At 35.2% G+C, this 20,233-nt stretch overlaps 1 protein-coding gene across 4 annotated transcripts; it reads left to right on the top strand.

Moving 5' to 3' along the window:
- Positions 1-2,747: 2,747 nt before the first annotated feature.
- On the top strand, positions 2,748-9,181 carry LOC120089415 (protein DETOXIFICATION 46, chloroplastic-like). Of its 4 annotated transcripts, none has more exons than XM_039046870.1 (15): positions 2,749-3,317; positions 3,634-3,728; positions 3,808-3,916; positions 4,082-4,137; positions 5,586-5,641; positions 6,249-6,387; positions 6,484-6,621; positions 6,695-6,763; positions 6,874-6,984; positions 7,226-7,354; positions 7,485-7,562; positions 8,371-8,442; positions 8,513-8,575; positions 8,658-8,771; positions 8,856-9,181. In XM_039046870.1, exons 1-14 carry the CDS (start codon positions 2,840-2,842, stop codon positions 8,757-8,759), a joined length of 1,695 nt encoding a protein of 564 aa, XP_038902798.1. In that variant the 5' UTR covers positions 2,749-2,839; the 3' UTR covers positions 8,760-8,771; positions 8,856-9,181. The 4 variants fall into 4 exon arrangements, with proteins under 4 accessions (XP_038902800.1, XP_038902801.1, XP_038902798.1 ...); XM_039046871.1 differs by having other exon boundaries at positions 8,658-8,759; XM_039046872.1 differs by lacking the exon at positions 8,513-8,575 and having other exon boundaries at positions 2,748-3,317.
- Positions 9,182-20,233: the final 11,052 nt, after the last annotated feature.

Consider the following 20,233-nt stretch of genomic DNA (forward strand, 5'->3'; position numbering starts at 1 on the left):
TTATATATTTATCATTAATAGATGTTTATCTTTTAATCCACTGCTTTTATATGGATATTGTTGATAAATAAATTTTATGTACATTATCGATATACCCATTAATATATTTCATTAGTGATGGTTTTTCTTTTAATTACTGATACATTATTTTTATGTGATTCGGATTGCTGACTTTTCATTAATAGTAGTTATACTATCAATATATATGGTCTTGGACTATCAATAATGATTTTTCTCTAGAGTTGGGCTATTTGATCGATCCACTTACTTGTATTAATCATGTTTGAGTATTCTATTTTTTTTTGTCTATCACTAATAGATAATATTTTCATGTGTATAATGAATAGATGTCTATCATTGATATGTATATCTATAGTAATTTGTAATACATTGTTATTAGTAATTTATTATTGTTTATTATTAATTTATATGTTATTAACATTAAGTTATCGCTTATTAATTATTTTTAATCTTCTGATATAACATATCGTTACCCTTTTTGTTCCTATTGATTTGTTATATCAATTACAAAATTAATAGGGAATAAACATATTAACTATCAAATATTGAAAATGAAAATTAGTTGTCGTCAATACATCATTTTGCTCTTATTAATCAAGTACATAAGTAATTGATCTAATAGCAAATAAGTATACTATCGTAGAAAATTGGATGAAATATTACTTATTTACATTTTTTATTGATAATTGCAAAAGGACAAGTAAATAATCATGGATAAATAACAAATATAAATATTATTAATATACCGTTATATATATTTATTGATATGATATATCAACATTAGACCAAGTAACAAATGAGTACGCAAAGATTTACTAATAGAAAACAAAAGTTAAATACCAAACTTTTCTAATTTATTAAAAGATATTACAAATCAATGATAGACCTCATAACACATGATAATGGATAAAAAACAATTTTAAATATCGATGATATACCATTTTTAATGCTATTGCTACAAATACCAATGATAGATCATTAATAACATATAAACATGTAATATAAAAAAATTATAGCCTGTTTAGTTCGTAATTCGAATTTTGTTTTGTGTTTTCATATTTCATGTCAGTAAATATGTGTTCGGCAGACAACCTAAATTATGTTTTTAAAAACTGTTTTCAGATTCTGTTATTCAAATCGTGTAAATTTTGAAAACAACATTTTATATTTTCATTACATCCATAATTTGAATTTTAAAATTTAAAATGTAGAATTATATTAAATAAAGATAAAAACATTTAGAAATATAGTATGTTATGTAATAAACTCAATTCAATATTTTAAAAATTAAAATAAGTATTATATAGTATATTATAAATTAAGTTAAATTCCAAATTTGGTCCCTATTATTTTGATAGAATTACAAGTTAGTCCATATGGTTTTAAAATTTAAAACTTAGTTCATATGATAATAACTTCATATATACTCTATGGTTTTTCTTAAATAGTATTTGTAAAGCTTTTATCAAACCAGTGGTAAATTCTAATTATAAACTATAAAATCTAAATTTTAATTTCTTCCAAATTATTGGGACGAAAATTTTAATTTATCCTATAAATTATATAATATAAAAATATTAGTTATACAATTTTTGTTAACATAAAACCATGTTTATTAATAAATTAATAATAATTTATTATCAATTAATATTTAGTGGGTAATTACAACTAATTTGTAATGGTTTAAATTAGAATTTAATTTCTAAATTTTGCTATCAAACACATATCTGAAAATATTAAATATAACTCTGTTTTCATGTAATTTTTTATTTTCAAATTTCTAATTCCAGATTACTGAATAAATCCTTAAATATCATTGAAACCCGTTTTCTATTTTATTAATAATGTATATCTATGATAAACCTAAAAATAAAATAAACATTCATCTAATACTAATCGTAATGGAATTTGTTGATGCTGAATACTGTCATAAATTTTAGAAAATTTCAAAATCTTCATTTTGAATTTAGCTCTTGTGACATTTATTTTTCCTTGTCCCTTGATTTGACTTTGACTTCCTTAGCTCTTGTATCATGAAAATCTCATTTTGTTGTAATCAAATTTTTATATACTAATTTTCTATTCTATTGATATAATATATTAGCAATAAATATTATAGGAAATAAACATCAAAACAATCAATGATTGACATTTATTACCGATATACCTCAATTCATGATAGTACGATCGACCTCAAATTAATAATAAAATTGATAGAAACTAAAATAGTGTCATATTTGCTAATAATTTTAGATTGTGCAAGATTTGGTTATTATGTTGTATTAAATTATAGGGTAAATTACAAAAACTACCCCTAAAGTATGGTAGTAGTAGTTGAATTACGCCATCAAACTTTTAATTGTAAAAATTGAGTTTTCAAGCTTATTCAGTGTTAAAATTAGACCCTCAAATTTATAATAGTTATAAAAATTGAACCTTCAAAAGATAAAAATTAAATTGTCAAAGTGAATAAAATTATTATAATTTCTATAATTGTATAGGTTTGAAAATTCAATTTTAACATTCAAATAAGTTTGAGGATTCATATTTTATAATAGTTTGAGACTGTAATTACGTCTACCATCACATTTATAGGGGTAGTTTTTGCGCTAGGTCCTAAATTATGTGTAATAAGAAAGACTATATGTTGGATATTTATTTATTTATATATTTTTGAAAAAAAATATGTTGGATCTAAAGTTTTTATTTAATCCAAAATCCATAATCTTAAGAAACGGTCGACCAAAAATCATGCACGTGGCTTCACCTCTTTGAAAGCTCCATCTTCATTCTTCAATCCTTGACTCACTACACTCCCATGGCGGATCTTTCGCTTTCTCTCGCTCCGTTCAGTTTTACGGCGCCAAAACGGCCTTTCAAAATCCTCCATTCTCCTTCTTCTTCAATCACTGTTCAAATCCGTAACCCCAAATTTCTCAATACTCTCTCTCGCTCTCACCCTTCCTTTCCCTTCACCCCCACCATTCGCTTTCCTTCCTCTTCCTCCCCTTCATCGTCGCCGATTAGCCGCCGTTTCGCGGTTCCTCACGATGATTATGAACGGGAAGTCAGTAGCCTCGAGATTGAGAACGAAATTGACAATGGAGTACAGGGAAATGAGCAGTTAATGGGGACTGGAATGGAAGAATTGGGGAGCCAAGGGTTGGTGAATCAGATGAAGGAGATTGTGACGTTTACTGGACCTGCCATTGGGTTGTGGATTTGTGGACCATTGATGAGTCTCATTGACACTGCGGTTATAGGTCAGGGGAGCGCCGTTGAGCTTGCTGCTTTAGGTATTCTCGTGAATTTCTTTTACTTCTGCTTCTTTGTGATTCTTCTGCAGAGTATGAAGTTAATTGATTTGAAGCTTTAACTTGAATTTTGCTAATGGATCGAGAAAACAGTGGGTTCTTACTTCCAATCTATTGGATCGAGTACTCGAATTCGACTAGCAACGACATTCAGTTTCTTAGTTGAGCTAATTACTTGTTTCCAAACCTAAAAACGATGTTAGATCGAATTATGGTCTTCAAATTTTGATTCCTGTTTGGTGGAGACTATTGGTATTAATTTTCTGAACTTCATCTGTTTGTAACTGTTTACTGGCAGGCCCAGCGACAGTTTTATGTGATTATACGAGCTATGTGTTCATGTTTCTCAGTATCGCAACTTCAAATATGGTAGCCACGGCCCTTGCCAAACAGGTTCGAACCATAATTCGATTTTGTAATACAGATTATGGAATAACTGTGCTGCATTTCTTGACCAGAAGGGTTGTTGCAGGATAAGAACGAAGTGCAGCATCACATATCTGTATTGCTATTTGTTGGACTGATGTCTGGTTTCTTGATGCTCTTAGTTACCAAACTATTGGGCTCAGTGGCGCTAACTGGTAAAAAAAACTTCTACATTATTGCTTAGTTAAATGAAGAGCTCATTACACTCGTCAGTTTATGGACTATTCCTTTAAGTACTTCACCACGTAGAGAGCTAGAACTTTGTCATCAGTTAAAAGTAGGAGAGATACAGTTACCAAGATGTTATTGTAAATTTTCAGCTTTTGTGGGCACAAAGAATGCAGACATCATACCTGCAGCAAACACGTATATGCAGGTTTGTTTTACTTTTTATTGATAAAGTTGTGATAGAAGTTTGTTTTATATAGCTTCAAATGGGAGACATTTGTTTTTTGTTGGATGTATCTCCCTTGCTCTTAGAACACTACTTTCTGATTTTTCAGTATATAAATTTCAGCTTGTTCGGTTTATTAGAAATTAGATGCATTACTTTCACTGAGGCTTGTTTATATATACGTGATATTGGATTTTCGTTATGACTCCTTTTGTTTCTTTTTCTCTTTTTACGTGAGGATAATTGCTTGTGACAATGTGATGCAACCAAAAAACTTAAAGACTTGGCGGGGCATTGTTAAAAGAACAGATTAAATGATGTCTGATACTTTATCAGACCGTTTCCTCCAATCCAACACCAGTTTGAACTTAAAAATATGCTCATCTTCATTACTATTGTAACCATTTTTTTAATAAAATAGTATAAAAATTGTTGTCATTTATTTCTTGACACTCAAATAAATTCAAAGCTCACCATGTATTAGGAAGAAAAAAAGATACACCGAAGACTTGATCTCCTAAAGCCCATAACCCAAGTAATCTATTCACTTCATAGGCGCAAGGTGAACATATTTAGATCTTTCATCATGTTACACCAAAATACACGCAGTCCTTCCATAACAACTACCCAGAGGCCACGTGTTCGAACTTTGGATGAGGTGCAAATATATATGTATTAGTCCTTAATGATTGGGTATTATTTGAAATTTTTTAATATAATCTCTTATGTACTAATTTTTTTATATTTAACCCTGACTATTGGTGATTGTTAAGATTGGTCAATTTAGGACCTCATTTTAGAGACAAAAACTCGAAATTTCTTCTAATAATTTGGAGGAATCAGAAATGTTTATTTTCTAAATGACATTTTTCCTCTTTTTAATTTTTGCAAATTTACTAAGTGCTATAACGTGTAAGTTTACCATCGACTAATTTTAAAAATTACCAACAGTCAGGACTAAATTAAAAAATGTTAAAAACATAACGACAAAATTGAAACCTTTTTGACAATAGGGATAAAATTGAAAAAATGTTGAAGTGTTGATAAAATTAAACATACATCCAAACATTAGGGACTAAAACATTTAACCTATTAGGACGTAACACGATAGCCATATTCATAACTATTATTTTGATGCATAAAGTGTCAGGATATTGAAGGCTGGTAATATATAGTCTTATACTCTGTTGTACCTATAGATGTGGTGAACTGGTGAGATAAGTGCCGTTTCTTGCATAGATAGTGAATATGTATAATTACTTCCAGGTGGCAAACAGAGGTTCCATCGAGAATGTGACCACAGGATACTGACACGTCGACATGCTTCCTTGATTTCTTCTTTCGATGTTTACAGTGTAAATTTTCAGACGCTTCCATTATGATAATTGGTTCAATGACCTTAAGTTGAACAGAATCTTTTTTGTTCGTAGATTCGAGGTTTGGCATGGCCTGCAATTCTCATTGGATGGGTTGCTCAGAGTGCAAGGTTCTTAATTCTATTACTAGATCCATGCCAACGTACCATCTACATTTCTTTGTCATAGATTTGATCTGTTAGTTTTATGATTGGTGTTGGCATATGAACCCATATGCTTACTTGCATTGCCATCCTTGTTTACTTTTGATAGGGAAAAAAAAACGTTAAAAGCCTGATAAGTTGTCGGTTCGCCTATTGATTTTCCTTTCATGTGCACACAGCTTGTCAATTGTAGGTTTTAGACGTGAGGCCCTTACCGTTGCAGTTTACTTCATAAGTTACGTTTGTGAACTTGAGCACTGATTGCTATAAGGTGTTCGATTACTTTCTGAATTGATTTTCCGGTGATACAAGAAACTGAATTGTGTATATAAAGAGGTCTTCCAATTTAGTTTAGTGTTTACTAATAACAATAGGATTAAGTACGAGTAAAAGGAAAATAAGCCTAAGAATACTTAAGTGGGGCAAATGCAATACAATATGCACAACATTGTCAAAATATTTCATGAATGCCAAAAGTGAAACAATACAAACCACAAGTTGTGACAACTTTCAGAAACCAGTTGCTTGAAAATTCACCAAATTTATTAAACTTCTATTTTGATATCTGCTGTAGTCTTGGCATGAAAGATTCTTGGGGACCTCTGAAGGCTTTGGCAGTTGCGAGTATTGTAAATGGCATAGGTGATGTGGTTCTATGCATGTTTTTAGGATATGGTATCGCTGGTGCTGCATGGGCAACTATGGCATCACAGGTATGCTTCTTATATAAATGTTATTGTGCTTAATTTCATGGCATTTGTACTTGTTCACGCCTCAACCAATCTCTTTTTTCTCCTATACTTTTTTAGGTTATTGCAGCTTATATGATGATAGAGCAACTAAATGAGAAAGGATATAGTGGATATTCTCTCTCTGTTCCCTCGCCTGGTGAATTTGTGTCAATACTTGGACTTGCTGCTCCTGTATTTATAACACTGATGTCAAAGGTTCTATTTTATAAAACCCTTTACATTCATTTGTTTTCATTTGAGTAACGCATCTGAGATTATTATCTTTCAGATAGTTTTTTATACTCTCCTCATCTATCATGCTACGTCTATAGGCACATACACCATGGCTGCCCATCAGGTTCAGTTATATAGTTCTTTTCATTTTTGTCTTTCCATGCAAGTATGCCTCTTTCGTTTCCATTGAAAGCCAATGGTCATGTCAAATTTATGGCTTGTCATGCACTTCAGGTCATGAGTCAAACATTCTACATGTGTAGTGTATTGGGTGAACCTCTTTCTCAAACTGCACAATCATTCATGCCTGGATTCATACATGGAGTGAATCGTAGTTTGGATAAGGTGAGAACTCCAATTTCTAGTGATACACTGTCAACATTTTTTTTTTTTTTTGAAATTTTGGTTACACGATGCTATAGTAGTCACACCAATTTCATTTAACTTGAAAATGATTCCTTACATTGTTATGGATATTCATAAATCTTAGACACTTGCTAACAAATGGTGGGGAGTTTATGGCCATAAAACCTCATTTTTATAGATTGTCCAGGAATTTATTGCGTGACCCTTTTATATTGTGTAGGCTCGGATGCTACTCAAGTCACTCTTGATCATAGGAGGTATCTTTGGTATGGTATTAGGGACTATCGGAACGTTAGTTCCTTGGTTGTTCCCCAATCTCTTTACACCTGAAGTGAAGATTATTCAAGAGGTCGGTTCATGATATCTATACCCTAAAACATTTGGGATATGGAAAATTATTGTTCCCATATCATTCTATCCTTTTCTGTTGTCTCCCTATATTTTCATCATGATAAATAGTCCACGATGTTGCATTGTAGATGCATAAAGTGTTGATTCCATATTTCTTGGCGCTACTCATAATGCCCGCAACACTTTGCTTAGAAGGGACATTATTGGTATGTTTGCCCACCTTTTAGATTTTTCTGAAGTATTTTAAACTAAATTGTATGTTCACTTGTAGATATTCACGGGGTGAGGCAGGAATGTGGATGCTTCCCTTTACCTCTCTGTCTCCCATTTAATTTTCTGCCTCTGCCAATTTTTTGGTTTAATATGGCGGGAATCGGAGTGGAAAGTCCTTTTGACATTTACCATCTTTAATTTTTTAAAATCCTGATTAAATAAAGCAAATTCTTCTGAACAATATGCTTTTAATTTCCTGTGAGAAATTTTCATTCAAAGGGAAAATTCTTAAACTTTTACTGGGACGAGGAGCCATCCCCATTTAGCTAATAGAGAAAATTTGTCCTTGTTTTCTAGCTAAATGGGGATTTTCTGCTTGTTTTGTCAGGGGTGTTCATAGTTTGGTTTGGTTCGGTAGCCAAACCGAATTGAACCGAAATTTTCAATTTTGGATATATACCAAACTGAACCGAACAGCAAAATATTTGGTTCGGTTTGGTTCTCTTTTATATATCAGATATAATATATATATAAACGGTTTGGTTCAGTTTTATAATATCTATAGTATAATATAAATGGTTTGGTTCGATTTTTTAAATCCAAAACGAACTGAATAAAAAATTTTGGTTTCCTTGTTTTAAATCAAACCAAACCGATGCTTTGGTAACAACCGAATTTTCTATTTGGTTCACCCCTACCTCATGAGATCCCACTCCCACTGAGAAAACGAACATCCTTACGCTCACTTGTAGGCTTAAAACCTTCAAACTTTTCTCAACTCTTGAAGTTTGATTCTTGTAGGCTGGACGAGACCTGAAATTTATTAGTTTTTCAATGTGCGGATGCCTTTCTTTTGGTGCCCTTCTATTGCAGGTAATGTTTTATCTCCCAACCTTCGAGTCATTTCTTCTCTTTGTGCATTAACTTCGTGGCTTGCTGCCAGATTGTAAGCAATAAAGGGTATGGTTTGGTGGGCTGCTGGTGCGCCCTCGTCGGATTTCAATGGGTAAAAAAACAAGACATCCCTACTTTCTTTAAGTGCAAACAGCTGTTCTTCTCACCTTCTACAATAACTTTCTCTTACATAGGCTCGGTTTTTTAACGCTCTTCGGCGTGTCCTCTCTCCCAATGGAGTGCTTTACTCTAGTGATTTGAGCCATTATAAAGTGGCACAGCAGAAGGCTGCATAGGTGACAGCTCAAGTGAGCTTGTAGTAGACATTATTCAATACCTTTATGATATCGTCGTCATCCGAGTTTGATAAAAGAATGGATCAAAACCAACAGGTTGTGCTGGCAGCTTGAAACAGTGTTACTCAAAGAAGCATAGGATTTCACTAGCAGGTTTGATGGTTCTGCTGCTTGGATGAAGCTAAAACAGAAAGGAAAGTAGCTTTATCTTTGGCTATATTCGCTTTGAAGCCATTAGTATCTGTCATAATTCATGATTTGGTTCATTATTTGTCTGCTAGGTAATTGTATATTGCAATACCGTTGAAGAAAAAGGTCAAATTTATGTTAAACGTGTAAAAGTGAAGAATTGTAATTTCTATCTATAATATATATACATATATATATTTTGTAAAGGAACTTTTGAAGTTTTATATTGTTCATTTGATTCCTACACATGTTAGGCTCAGGTTAGACCAATGTTTTAGTATTAATTGATTTGGTAATGAAACATCTATCTCTATGATGATATGATATTGTCTCTTAAATTTAGGGAGGAAAAATAATTTTATTATATTTTATCTCAAGTCTAAAACAACTGCAAGTTCTTATATAGGAGAAAGACCACCAACCAATAAGAAAGGAAATATTACAAATCTAAATAATAAATATATACAAAATCCACTATAAACATTTTAAAAGATATAAGGAAATTTAATACTCTCCTTCAAGCTGGTTTGTAGATGCTTTCCATAGCCACCTTATTAATAAGTTTATCAAATTGCCTCTTTGAAAGACCTTTAGTTAACATATCAGTCATTTGTTTGATCGTCAGAAGATAAGATATGCATATTACACCTGCATCAATCTTCTCTTTTATAAAATGTTTTTCAACTTCAATATGCTTTGTCCTATCATGTAGGACTAAATTACGAGTTAGAACTGGATTATGAGTTATGGCGATGACAACCTTTTTATCACAATAGATTCATATAGAATCATTTTGAGACAATTTCAATTCTTCAAGTAACCTGTTAATTCATACACCTTCACAAATTTCATGTGCTAAGGCTCTAAATTCTGCTTCAGTATTGCTTCTGGCAACTACATTTTGTTTTTTACTACATCATATAACTAAATTCCCTTCAACAAATGAGCAATAACTAGAAGTAGGTTTTCTATCAATAATACTTACAGACCAATCTGCATCAGCTTACACTTCAACTTGAAGATTGTCATGTTTATGAAATAATACGTCTTTACCTAGAGTTCCTTTCAAATACCTTAAGATTCTATACACTACTTCGAAATGAACGGTCCAAGTGAATGCATGAATTGACTCACCATACTTACTGCAAATGAGATATCTGGACGTGTGTGAGATAAATAGATCAGTCTACCCACAAATCTCTGATATCTTTGTCCTTTACTTCTTCCCCTTTTGTAGCTTATAATTTCAGATTTGGTTCAATAGGAGTTTTTGTTATTTGATAACCAAGTAAATCTGTCTTTCAAAGTAAGTCAATAACGTATTTCCTTTGGTTAACGAAAATACATTTCTTAGATCTTGCAAATTGCATCTCTAAAAAGTACGTCAAGGCTCCTAAGTCTTTGATCTGAAACTCGCTTGCAAGTTTGTTCTTGAGATCAACTAATCCTTCTTCATCATCACCTATGAGAATGTTATCATCAACATACGCAATTGAAATACCAATTTTATTATTCCATCAATGTTTAAAGAAAATGGAATGGTCTACTTGACTCTGAAGGTATCCAAAGTTAGTGACTATTTTTCCAAAGCGTTCAAACCAAGCTCTTGGAGATAGCTTAAGACCATATAATGATTTCTTCAATTTACAAACTTTATTATTTTCAAGTTCCATTTCAAATCCTAGTGGTTAGCTCAAAAACACCTCTTTTTCTAAATAACCCATAAGGAACTCTTGATAGTCAATCCCATAAGTTTGAATGAAGCTTTTTGCTACTAATTTGGCCTTGTATCTTTCAGTACTACCGTCCGCATTATACTTTACTGTAAACACCCATCTGCATCTTACAAACTTCTTATCTTTTGACAAGTTTTGTTATTTCCCAAGTATCACTTTGTCTTAGAGCATCTAGTTTTCAATTGGGATCATCTCCTCACCCATCATGCAAAAATGGGAGTTATTCTTTAATAACTTTCCTTTTAATTAATTTAAATTAAAAATAATTAATTAATTGATTTTGAATTAAATATCTCATATTTAATTAAATGTAAATTTGATTTATATTCAAATGTGTATCTCTCGTAACACTACAAGAAATATGGGCTTTTATAGCTTTCTGACATAGCTTCTTTAAAAATAAGCTATGAAATCTAAGCGGAAAAAGAGGGGGAAAAGGTTAAAAATGAATTTTGTTTGAGCGCTAAGAAATTTTGAACTATTCGCGTGAATCTATTAGGTCACCCCTCTTTCTTTAACCGGAAACCCTTATTCACCACAACCCCCGACCTCTCTCCTAACTTCGTCTCCACACCCAAAACCTTTCTACCGTAGAAATTTTTTTCAATATTACCTCATCTTTTATTCGATATCACAAATTATAATGGCCAGGCGACACTGAAGACCCCGAAGACCAGGGACTCTAGATTTCCTATAACTCTTCTCATCTTGAAAATTTTCTAAGGAAAAAGCGATTAGATAAAGGTAGCAATAGTTGTCACCGTTTGTCATTTTTCTGATTTGGATTCGGGGTAAATCTCCCACTCTCTCTCCCGGTTGTTTTTGTTCTTTTGAGGGTTCTTTAAAATGTAGATGTACCAACATTTTGATTAGAGAACAAACAAGAGTCATTGACAATGGTGATTCATCCTTCTTTCTTTTGTCCTAAAAAGGTGACCATTTTCTCAAAATGCAATCCATAATTCTCATTCATATTAAATTTTAATCTATAGTTTTAATATGAATCTAATTCATATTATTTTGATATGAATTCAATTCATATAAATAATCATTTGGATCTTATCCAAATACAATAGATCTCTTTTTATTATAAAGTTTAATTTTGAACTTTATTCAAAATTAACTTTATATTATAATGTATCTATATACATTATAATAATTGTATCATACACAATCAATATTATTCCCTCATTTAATTTGAACAATTCAAATTCTTTCAAAGCGATTGGTCCTTGTTTAGATTATAAGCTCCAATGATCAGAGATTAACTAATTAAACTCTTTAATTACATTAATCAACATTCATTAATTGTAGGTTTCTCCACTAAAGACTCACAACTACACTTTTTGCACTGTAGAATATTTTGAGTCCATAGATCTAACCATTACAAGTAAGTCAAGCCTTCACGAGTTGTTCGTAACTACAGTTGGATCAAATTACCGTTTTACCTTTGTAATTACCTCTTACTCCTTAAGTACCACCGATCCCTTTAAAGAACAATATGCTTATAGTCCTACCATAAACAAAATCCCTCTCGGACCAATGAGAAGGTTGGTACCCTTTGTTCAGACCCGAAATTAACACTTAAGAGAACTACTCATCTACTTACCCTAAAGATGGGAAGAAGTGAATTCCATCTTGTGAGTTATGTTCTCAGCTCTCCACTTGAACAAGTCTCCAAAATGGTAGACTTATTGAGTCGGTGACTCGGGCCAGTCTCACTCATACAAACCAAAGAAAGCCCTCGTCAACAAGATTCCATAACTCACTCAGGATTGAGATTGAGTTACATATAGTCATTCTATGAAATATTAATCTCTTCAGTCAACGATGTTACAAAGAGAGATTAAATATTTCACAGTCTAGTCTTATACAAACTCTTTGTATAGGATACCCTCACTCGCATGTCTCCACATGAACGATTTGTGATGGAACACGAGACATGTACAACAGAAAAAAGACCTAATTACACTCTAATTGCTTTTAATTTAAAGGAAAATAACATGCAAAAAGTAGGAAAAATAGTAATTAAAAATTACTTTTGAAGCTCCCAAAAATCGCCTTTCCTCGCTGAATCTCGACCCGAACTTTTCCGGACCACGACTAGAGTTGACCTACTATCCCCTGGACTCAGAACCGGGTTGTGGGACCCGATGGATGAAGAAAACTGAGAGAGAGAATGAATTTGGGTTTGAGTTTTTATTTTTCCAGCCCAATTTTGAAAACTAAAATTGGCAAAAATGTCAAAAGTTTTTCAACCAAATTTGAAAAACCCATATTATTTTAGAAAGATGGGTCATGCAAAATTGCATGGAAATAAATTCATTGAAAGAGCTCCAACGACTAGAAGCCTCTTTACTCTAAGTGGGCTTAAATTGTTTCATCACACTAATAAGCCAACTACCTAGCTCCTACTATTTGTGTTAGTGAATTTATCGCTCAATAAAAAGCTCTTGGATTTTCCCAGCTAACTTTTAGTCAAAGGGCAAAATAAGTCATTTTGTCAAAAAGTCAAACTTTTGACCAAAAACAGTCAACGTTTTTGACTTTTTCCATGATCGCTTTCCCGTGTTGGACTAATTTTGACATCCGAGCATGAATCCACATTCAATTTTCTGAAATTCAACATCACATTTGAATATAGTCGGGTCAAACGGTGTTGAAACTTTGTCAAAGTCAAAAGTCAAAAAGTCAACTCTTTGACTTTTTACTTCGTTGACCATCTTCCAATTATTTTCGAGCTTCCGAATGAAAATGTATTCCATATTCTTTGATATTTAAATCACATTTAAATATTAAAGTGCTATATCTCTAAGCTGAAAAACCGACCACTATATCACTATACTTTGTCAGTTTCTCTTTCTCTTCACCTAATTCGAAAATTTGAATTATTCTATCATATTGTTTTATGAGTTTATTCACATATGACGCTACCAAGTAGGGGAACCCTAAGGTTGGAGGCGTCTATGAGATCATGGGCTCCACACGATCCGAGATAGCTGGCTAAAACTTTTTAGAACGGAGCTAATCAACATTCATTAACTAGCGGATCATTCCACTATAGTCCCGTAGTTTGCACTTCCCTCACTATAGATATATTTGTTATCCATTGATATAACCGATGATTAGTAAGCTAATCCTTCACAGGTTGTTTTGTAATCTCGGCTTGGTCATTAAATCGTTTTACCCCCAAGACTACATCTTATTCCTTAAGTTCCACTGATCCTCTAATGAACAATTGGGTTTAAGGTCCAACCTATAAACCAAAACCCCTCTCAGGCCAAGGAGAGGGTGGGGCCCCTTGTTTAAGACCTGGATTCAGTACTACTACAATCTAACTATCCTATACTACGGTAGGAGTGAATTCCATCTTACACCCTATGTTCCCAGCTATCTACCTGATCTTACCCCTGAAATGGGAGGCTTATGGGCCAACGATGATGAGCTTGCCTCACCTATGTAGATCTAAGGATAATCCGAGTGAACAGGAGTTCATAGTTAGCTCAGGATTAAGATTAAATTACCTAGTCATCAATTAACGAATTAGTCAGTTTTATACATAAAACGACATTTAGAACGTAAAAAGTGACTATTTCAGTTTCAGTATTATGCAACTCATTGCATATAGGAGCCCACTCACCATATATCTCTATATAAACGATTCAGGATCACATCGTTTATACTAACTACAAAGTGTGGCCGTCCATCATAGTGTCCCCAGAATAAGGCGCCCAACCTTATTCATATGCTATAGAACATTTTGGCTATATATTTGAACTTGATCACATTTATGTCAACTACATAAGATTTCGAAACTACCTTATGATAATAAGGGCTTAGGGACCTTAAATTTTACGTGTTTGTGATCTCAGAGATATGCTCAATTGGGCAATTAACAATTTTAAACAACAAAAACACAAAAGCTATTAATATATGTTTTGAATTTACATAACCGAGATAGAGTCTTAAGGACACATTAAATGCCAACTCTAAATCCGCTTCTATTCGCGTGTATCTTAATAAACTATTTGGGTCATTCCTAGTGGATGTAGCACATGTTGTAATTTTTGGATATGTTGAGATAACATATGATATACTATTATCATCAGATTAGAACATAGTCTGAATAATAAAAAACCTAGGGCATATACCCAAAAGTCCTCCCAGTTGTCCTAGTTTACAAATTTTGTAGACCTAGACTCTGTAGGTGACCTTCAAACACTTTAGCCGTGAGGGCCTTTGTAAAAGGATCAACAATGTTTTGCTCAGAAGATATCTGGGTTACTACAACGTCTCCACGATGTACAATCTCCCGGATTAGATGGTATTTGCAGTCAATATGCTTGCCGCGCTTATGGCTTCTTGGTTCTCTTGAATTTGCAACTGCACCACTATTATCACAATATAGGGTGATAGGCAGATGCCTATTTGGAACGACTTCCAAATCTATCAAGAATTTCCTCAACCATACTGCTTCCTTTGCTGCTTCACAAGTAGCTACGTATTTAGCTTCCATTGTGGAATCCACAATATAGTTTTGCTTCACACTTCTCCACACTACTACTCCTTCATTCAGAACGAACACTGATCCCGATGTAGATTTTCTTGCATCTTTATCGGTTTGAAAATCAGAGTCAGTGTATCCAGTAAGGATCAAATCCTTAGTACCATATACGAACATGTAGTTCCTCGTTCTCCTAAGATACTTGAGGATATTCTTAATGGCAGTCCAATGATCATATCCAGGATTGGACTGATATCTACTGTAACGTAGATTTTGATAGGTATAATTGATGATGTTCTATGCTAAAAGTGATGCGATACTACCGCTAGATATGCATTAATGATGGGTGTTCACGTAGTATGCCATGCGTTGTCACAAGTTTCCTTACGATAGAATCAAATGTATTCCACCGCAAGTTTCTCGATATGATCCGAGGTCGAACACGGGAACTGATTTAGGTTATTGTGATATGTTCATGATATATGTGACCAGGTTTTCAATCTTTAAAAATGTGTTTTTACAGATATATAAATTGCAATAAAATAAAGTAAAGTAGTAAAGATGCAATAATAAAATGAAATACAATAAACCTAAGCTAGATGATACAAGATGCAGGCTTCATATACAAGATGTTGGGGTCAAGGTTGGCTGTGAAAGTTATGCAAAGACGTGGGATGCGGCGGCAAGTCTTATGAATAGAATAGAAAGAGAGAGATAAATAATATAAACAACGCAAGTCTTAATTGTATTGAAGCTACAAATATTATTCCGCTCTTCTCTTGGCGTACACCTCTCAGTGATCGGCCGCGTTCCCACATGTCTGTGGTGAAACAGAGACTAGTGTAATGAACGCAAGGTTGCTTCCATGTCTGGAAGTACTACTCGCTTTAGTTAACGCATTCTTCTGACCTTATCTCGATAGATCAGAATGACATCTTCACTTCTGCTCTCACAGGTGAAGATGTCGTCTAGCATGCCTTAGCTAAACGCATTTTATATCTTTAACACGGATTAAGTACTTAGTTAATTCATATTGTTTATCAGGGAATTAAGAAGACATCATGAAGAAAGTGATTAACAGGTGAACGAAAATAGACAGAAAATGGTAAATGAAGGCTATCGAAACATTTAATATCTCTATTAAACGTTTGATACATGGTGTGTGAATGAAGAGATAAAAAGAACGTGAAATACAAAGATGAAAGAGATAGAACAGATACAAACAAGTGCCAATGTCTTGGCACTGATTCGATGGAAATCTGCTTGCCGGATAGGATGGATTTGATGGTAGGAAGAGCTTCCCTCTTAGGCTTGCTCCACCGGTAGCAGGGATCTTTGCACAGAACTTTCAATCAGGTGTTTGGCAGATTAGATCTGAGATTCACCTCTCGGCCTTATCTCGTCTTCTTCCTAGATTTCTTCACTTAAGCACTCAGCTCAGCTCTTTTCTCTATAATCTAGCAGCACTTAGTCTCGTATCAAGTAGCATAAATTTTCTCTGAAATCAATGGGGTATTTATAGGTGCAGATCTTTGACTCTGGCCTTGTGGTCCCCACTGATGGTTATGGAAATTCTGAAGATAGAGGGATATTATTCCTTCTATTATGCAATCAGACTGTCAATTCTGCACAACCGTTAGCTATACCGTGTCTCAATCCTCCGTTTTTACGTTGCTCAGCTGCATCTTTTGATCATGGGTTCGCATGCGATGTTGTTTTTATTACCGTATGTGATTGCACACAGCTCTAGACCGACTGTCGCATTGCGCCGTCATTGCGGTAATCGTCTCTTCATTGTTGACTGACAGGTGCAATGTGACAGAGATGCGTTGATCAATTTCTTCTGAGCTTTGAGCACAAGCAGTGACTTGGTCTCCTGCAAAACAGAGTAAAATTCGGCTTGTCTTCTATCTTTATGGTGTTAGTGGGTGTAATTGCAAATATTTATAATTATTGTATAGGCTAATTTTCATACAATAGGTGCATATTTACTAAATTGTGGTCGCAATATCTAAATAAAGTGGAATAAATAACTTGTATTTCTACAAGTTATCAACTACTGACTATCCCTACTGCGTAGCATATGTTAGGTCTAGTACATAACATTGCATACATCAGGCTCCCTACTGCAGAAGCATAGGGAATGCATCTCATATCCTCAACCTCTTGAGGTGTCTCATATCCTCAAGCTTCCGGATCCGTTTAAGTCTAGCAAGCTCATTGTTGCGTCACATTTCTTCAAACTCCAATCTTCTTCTTCTATTCCCCTTTGCGATGATGAGCTTGCCCCTTTCCATCTTTTCTTGCTTCTCATCCTCTTCTTTTCTTTTTCTCTCTCTCTCTTCCAATGGCAAAATTAATCTTTGAGGGTCAATTGTGGACCCCTACGACGCCGCATTAGGGGGGTTCTCTCTGCTTCTTCTCCTTCATCCGTCGCAACCAATTGCATTGCTTCAGGTTGCGCCGGTTCCATCAACTTCGTTGTTTCCCCCCTATCCTCCCTTACAGAGGTTGATTCTCCATCCTTCTCAGGGCTCGCAACCCTCTGCCTTGTTTCTTCTTCTTCTCTCAGGCGCCTCTTCTCATGTCGACGTAATCTTCTCTAGTCTTTCTCCTTCTTGGCTTCTTTATCTTCATCGTCATCCTTTTGCTCTTTGTTCTTTCTTTCCTTGCGATGATGTGAAGACTCTGCCTCTCCAGCCTTCTTCCCTTCTTCTTCTTCTTCTTATCTTCCTTCTCAGCCTCTTCTGGCTACTTCTCTCTCTTCTTATCTTCCTTCTCGGCCTTTTCTGGCCACGCATTCCTTGCAACCTACTCCATCGCAATGTCAGGGGTCACTAATGCAACCTCCGCTTCCTTTGCCTTCTCGATTGCGATCTCTTCTTCTTTTCTTCTTGGAGGTTCATCATAAATTTCTGCGATGACAGTTGCCTCCTGAGTCTCCGAGACCAGAACATCATTCTCTTTTTCTTCTTCTTCAACCACCACTTCTCCCATCACCACTACTCCATCCTTCACTGGTTCATCTGCCACTACCAGTGTCTCCTCCTCCGTAGGCAGTGGTTGGTTTACAACCCCTGCCTCGGACAGTCCACCTCTTTACTCCAAGATACTTAGGATGTTGCCAAACACCTCCGTATCATCTCGCTTCTTCCTTTTGCTTTCAGTGGAGACGACAGGTGTTGGCGTAGACATGCTCTCGGTGCTTCCTCCTCTCTTGAACACAGGAGGCCTACCGGCCAAAGGATTTCTCCGGGCTCTTCCGGCGAGTCTGGGGACAGTGTGGGCTTGGGCGGCAAGCCTGCGACTGGCAGCCAGGAATGTTGCCTCTCGCATGGCTACTTGATCAGGGGTGGAGGGTGAAGCGGATTGGTTTGGGGTTTGGTCAGCCATGGATATGAGCTTGGAAAGGTCTGGTAAAAACTCGAGCTGCTGGGGAGAAAGAAAGGTTTGGGATGCAAGATACTTAGGGTTTCTGGTTTGCCAAAGTGAGGTAAAGGGTTTCCAATGAAGAGGAGGTCGTATTTATAGGTTGGGCCGTGGTGGGGCCCAATGCGATTTTCGCGACGACTGACCTCGAGCAGCTCAACAGGCGCGTCGCTCTACCTCCCTCATTTATGGAATTTCAGAAAAAGTGTCCTTTCGTCTGCCAAGTCATAATTGCTTGGGGATATGAATTGATTGGACTTCTTCCCAAATTGCCAAACGAATTTTTCTTTAATATTTTATTTGAATGGATGCATGAAAAAGAATAACGCATTGTGCTCACCAACGCAACTGTATCTTTGCAGAGGACGGGCAACAACGCTTATGTCCCCGCCACACACCCCTTAACCAACGCATTTCTAGAGGATACCTCAACATAGTGCATTTGGCTAAGAATGGGCAAAGGACACATGCGAGCGCAACACACCCCTCAACTCAATACAGTTGAGTTAGGTGAACGCAAAGCATTCCTAATCGGTTTGGGATGTGTCCATTATCGTTTTGCTTTCTTGTTATTAATTGTTTTATTATTATTTTTATTTTTATTATATCTTTTTCATCAACGTAACTGCTGTGGCTTGCGGCAATAGATTTTCCTTTATTACTCAATCATTCACAATTTAAAGCACAACGCATTGATTACAAAAAAAGTCAAAGAATTAAAGATGAGACAGAATTAAATGCAGATAAGTGAATGAGGAAATAAATTCATAAAGTCAAAATTGATTAAATGAAGAATTGAAGACAAAATTCAGAATTTAAAGAGACAGAAATTCAATAAAGCATTAAACATAGTGTTGAGATATGGACCGAAAATTGCATTGTCCTGGGTGATCGCAATCCACACCTCCGCAGGCAGTCAAGCTTACCTACTCAATGTCTTAAGGACATTGCTCCTTCCCTGTAGATCTCGGAGCTTCTAAATTGTTGGGCAATGTTCCCGGTGTTCGACTTCTTAGCTCAGAGGCCAGCTGGCCCACTTGGATCCCCAAATTCCTTATAGAAGACGCTTGTGCTTACATCACTGCATCATTTTTATCCATATACTATTTCAGCAGTGTCTCTAACGAGCCTCTCGAGGTGTTAGACGATGATGGTTGCTGGTTATGCGGTCTTGATTGCCCTTGGTTATGGTGAAAATGAGGATTTCCTTTACTGCCCTCTTGATGGTTCATTGGCCCCCCTAGGTTGGGATTGCCGCCCCAAGCGAAGTTAGGATGACTTTTCCAGTCCAGATTATAGGTATTACTGAAGGGGTTGTTCTGAATAGCAGACAATTGCTGAAGGTTCAATGGACACAGATTAGCTCCGCGAGCTCCTCCATAATTGACGCAACTGATTGCGGCCACTTGAGCCGGTGTAGTGGGTTGTGCTGATTGTGGAGCAATGGCTCCTTGGTTGATTGCCATTAACTGAAGGATCGAGGTCACCGTGGCCATCTGTGCGGCCAACATGGTCATTATCTCCGCAGGGACAATGGTTGTTTCACATCCCCTTGGTTTGTAACTGGCACTGGATTATCATTGTTGTCTGCCATGCTGGCTGCCTTTTGTCACCGA

The sequence above is a fragment of the Benincasa hispida genome, chromosome 10 (genome assembly GCF_009727055.1).
Source record: "Benincasa hispida cultivar B227 chromosome 10, ASM972705v1, whole genome shotgun sequence".
Taxonomy (NCBI): domain Eukaryota; kingdom Viridiplantae; phylum Streptophyta; class Magnoliopsida; order Cucurbitales; family Cucurbitaceae; genus Benincasa; species Benincasa hispida.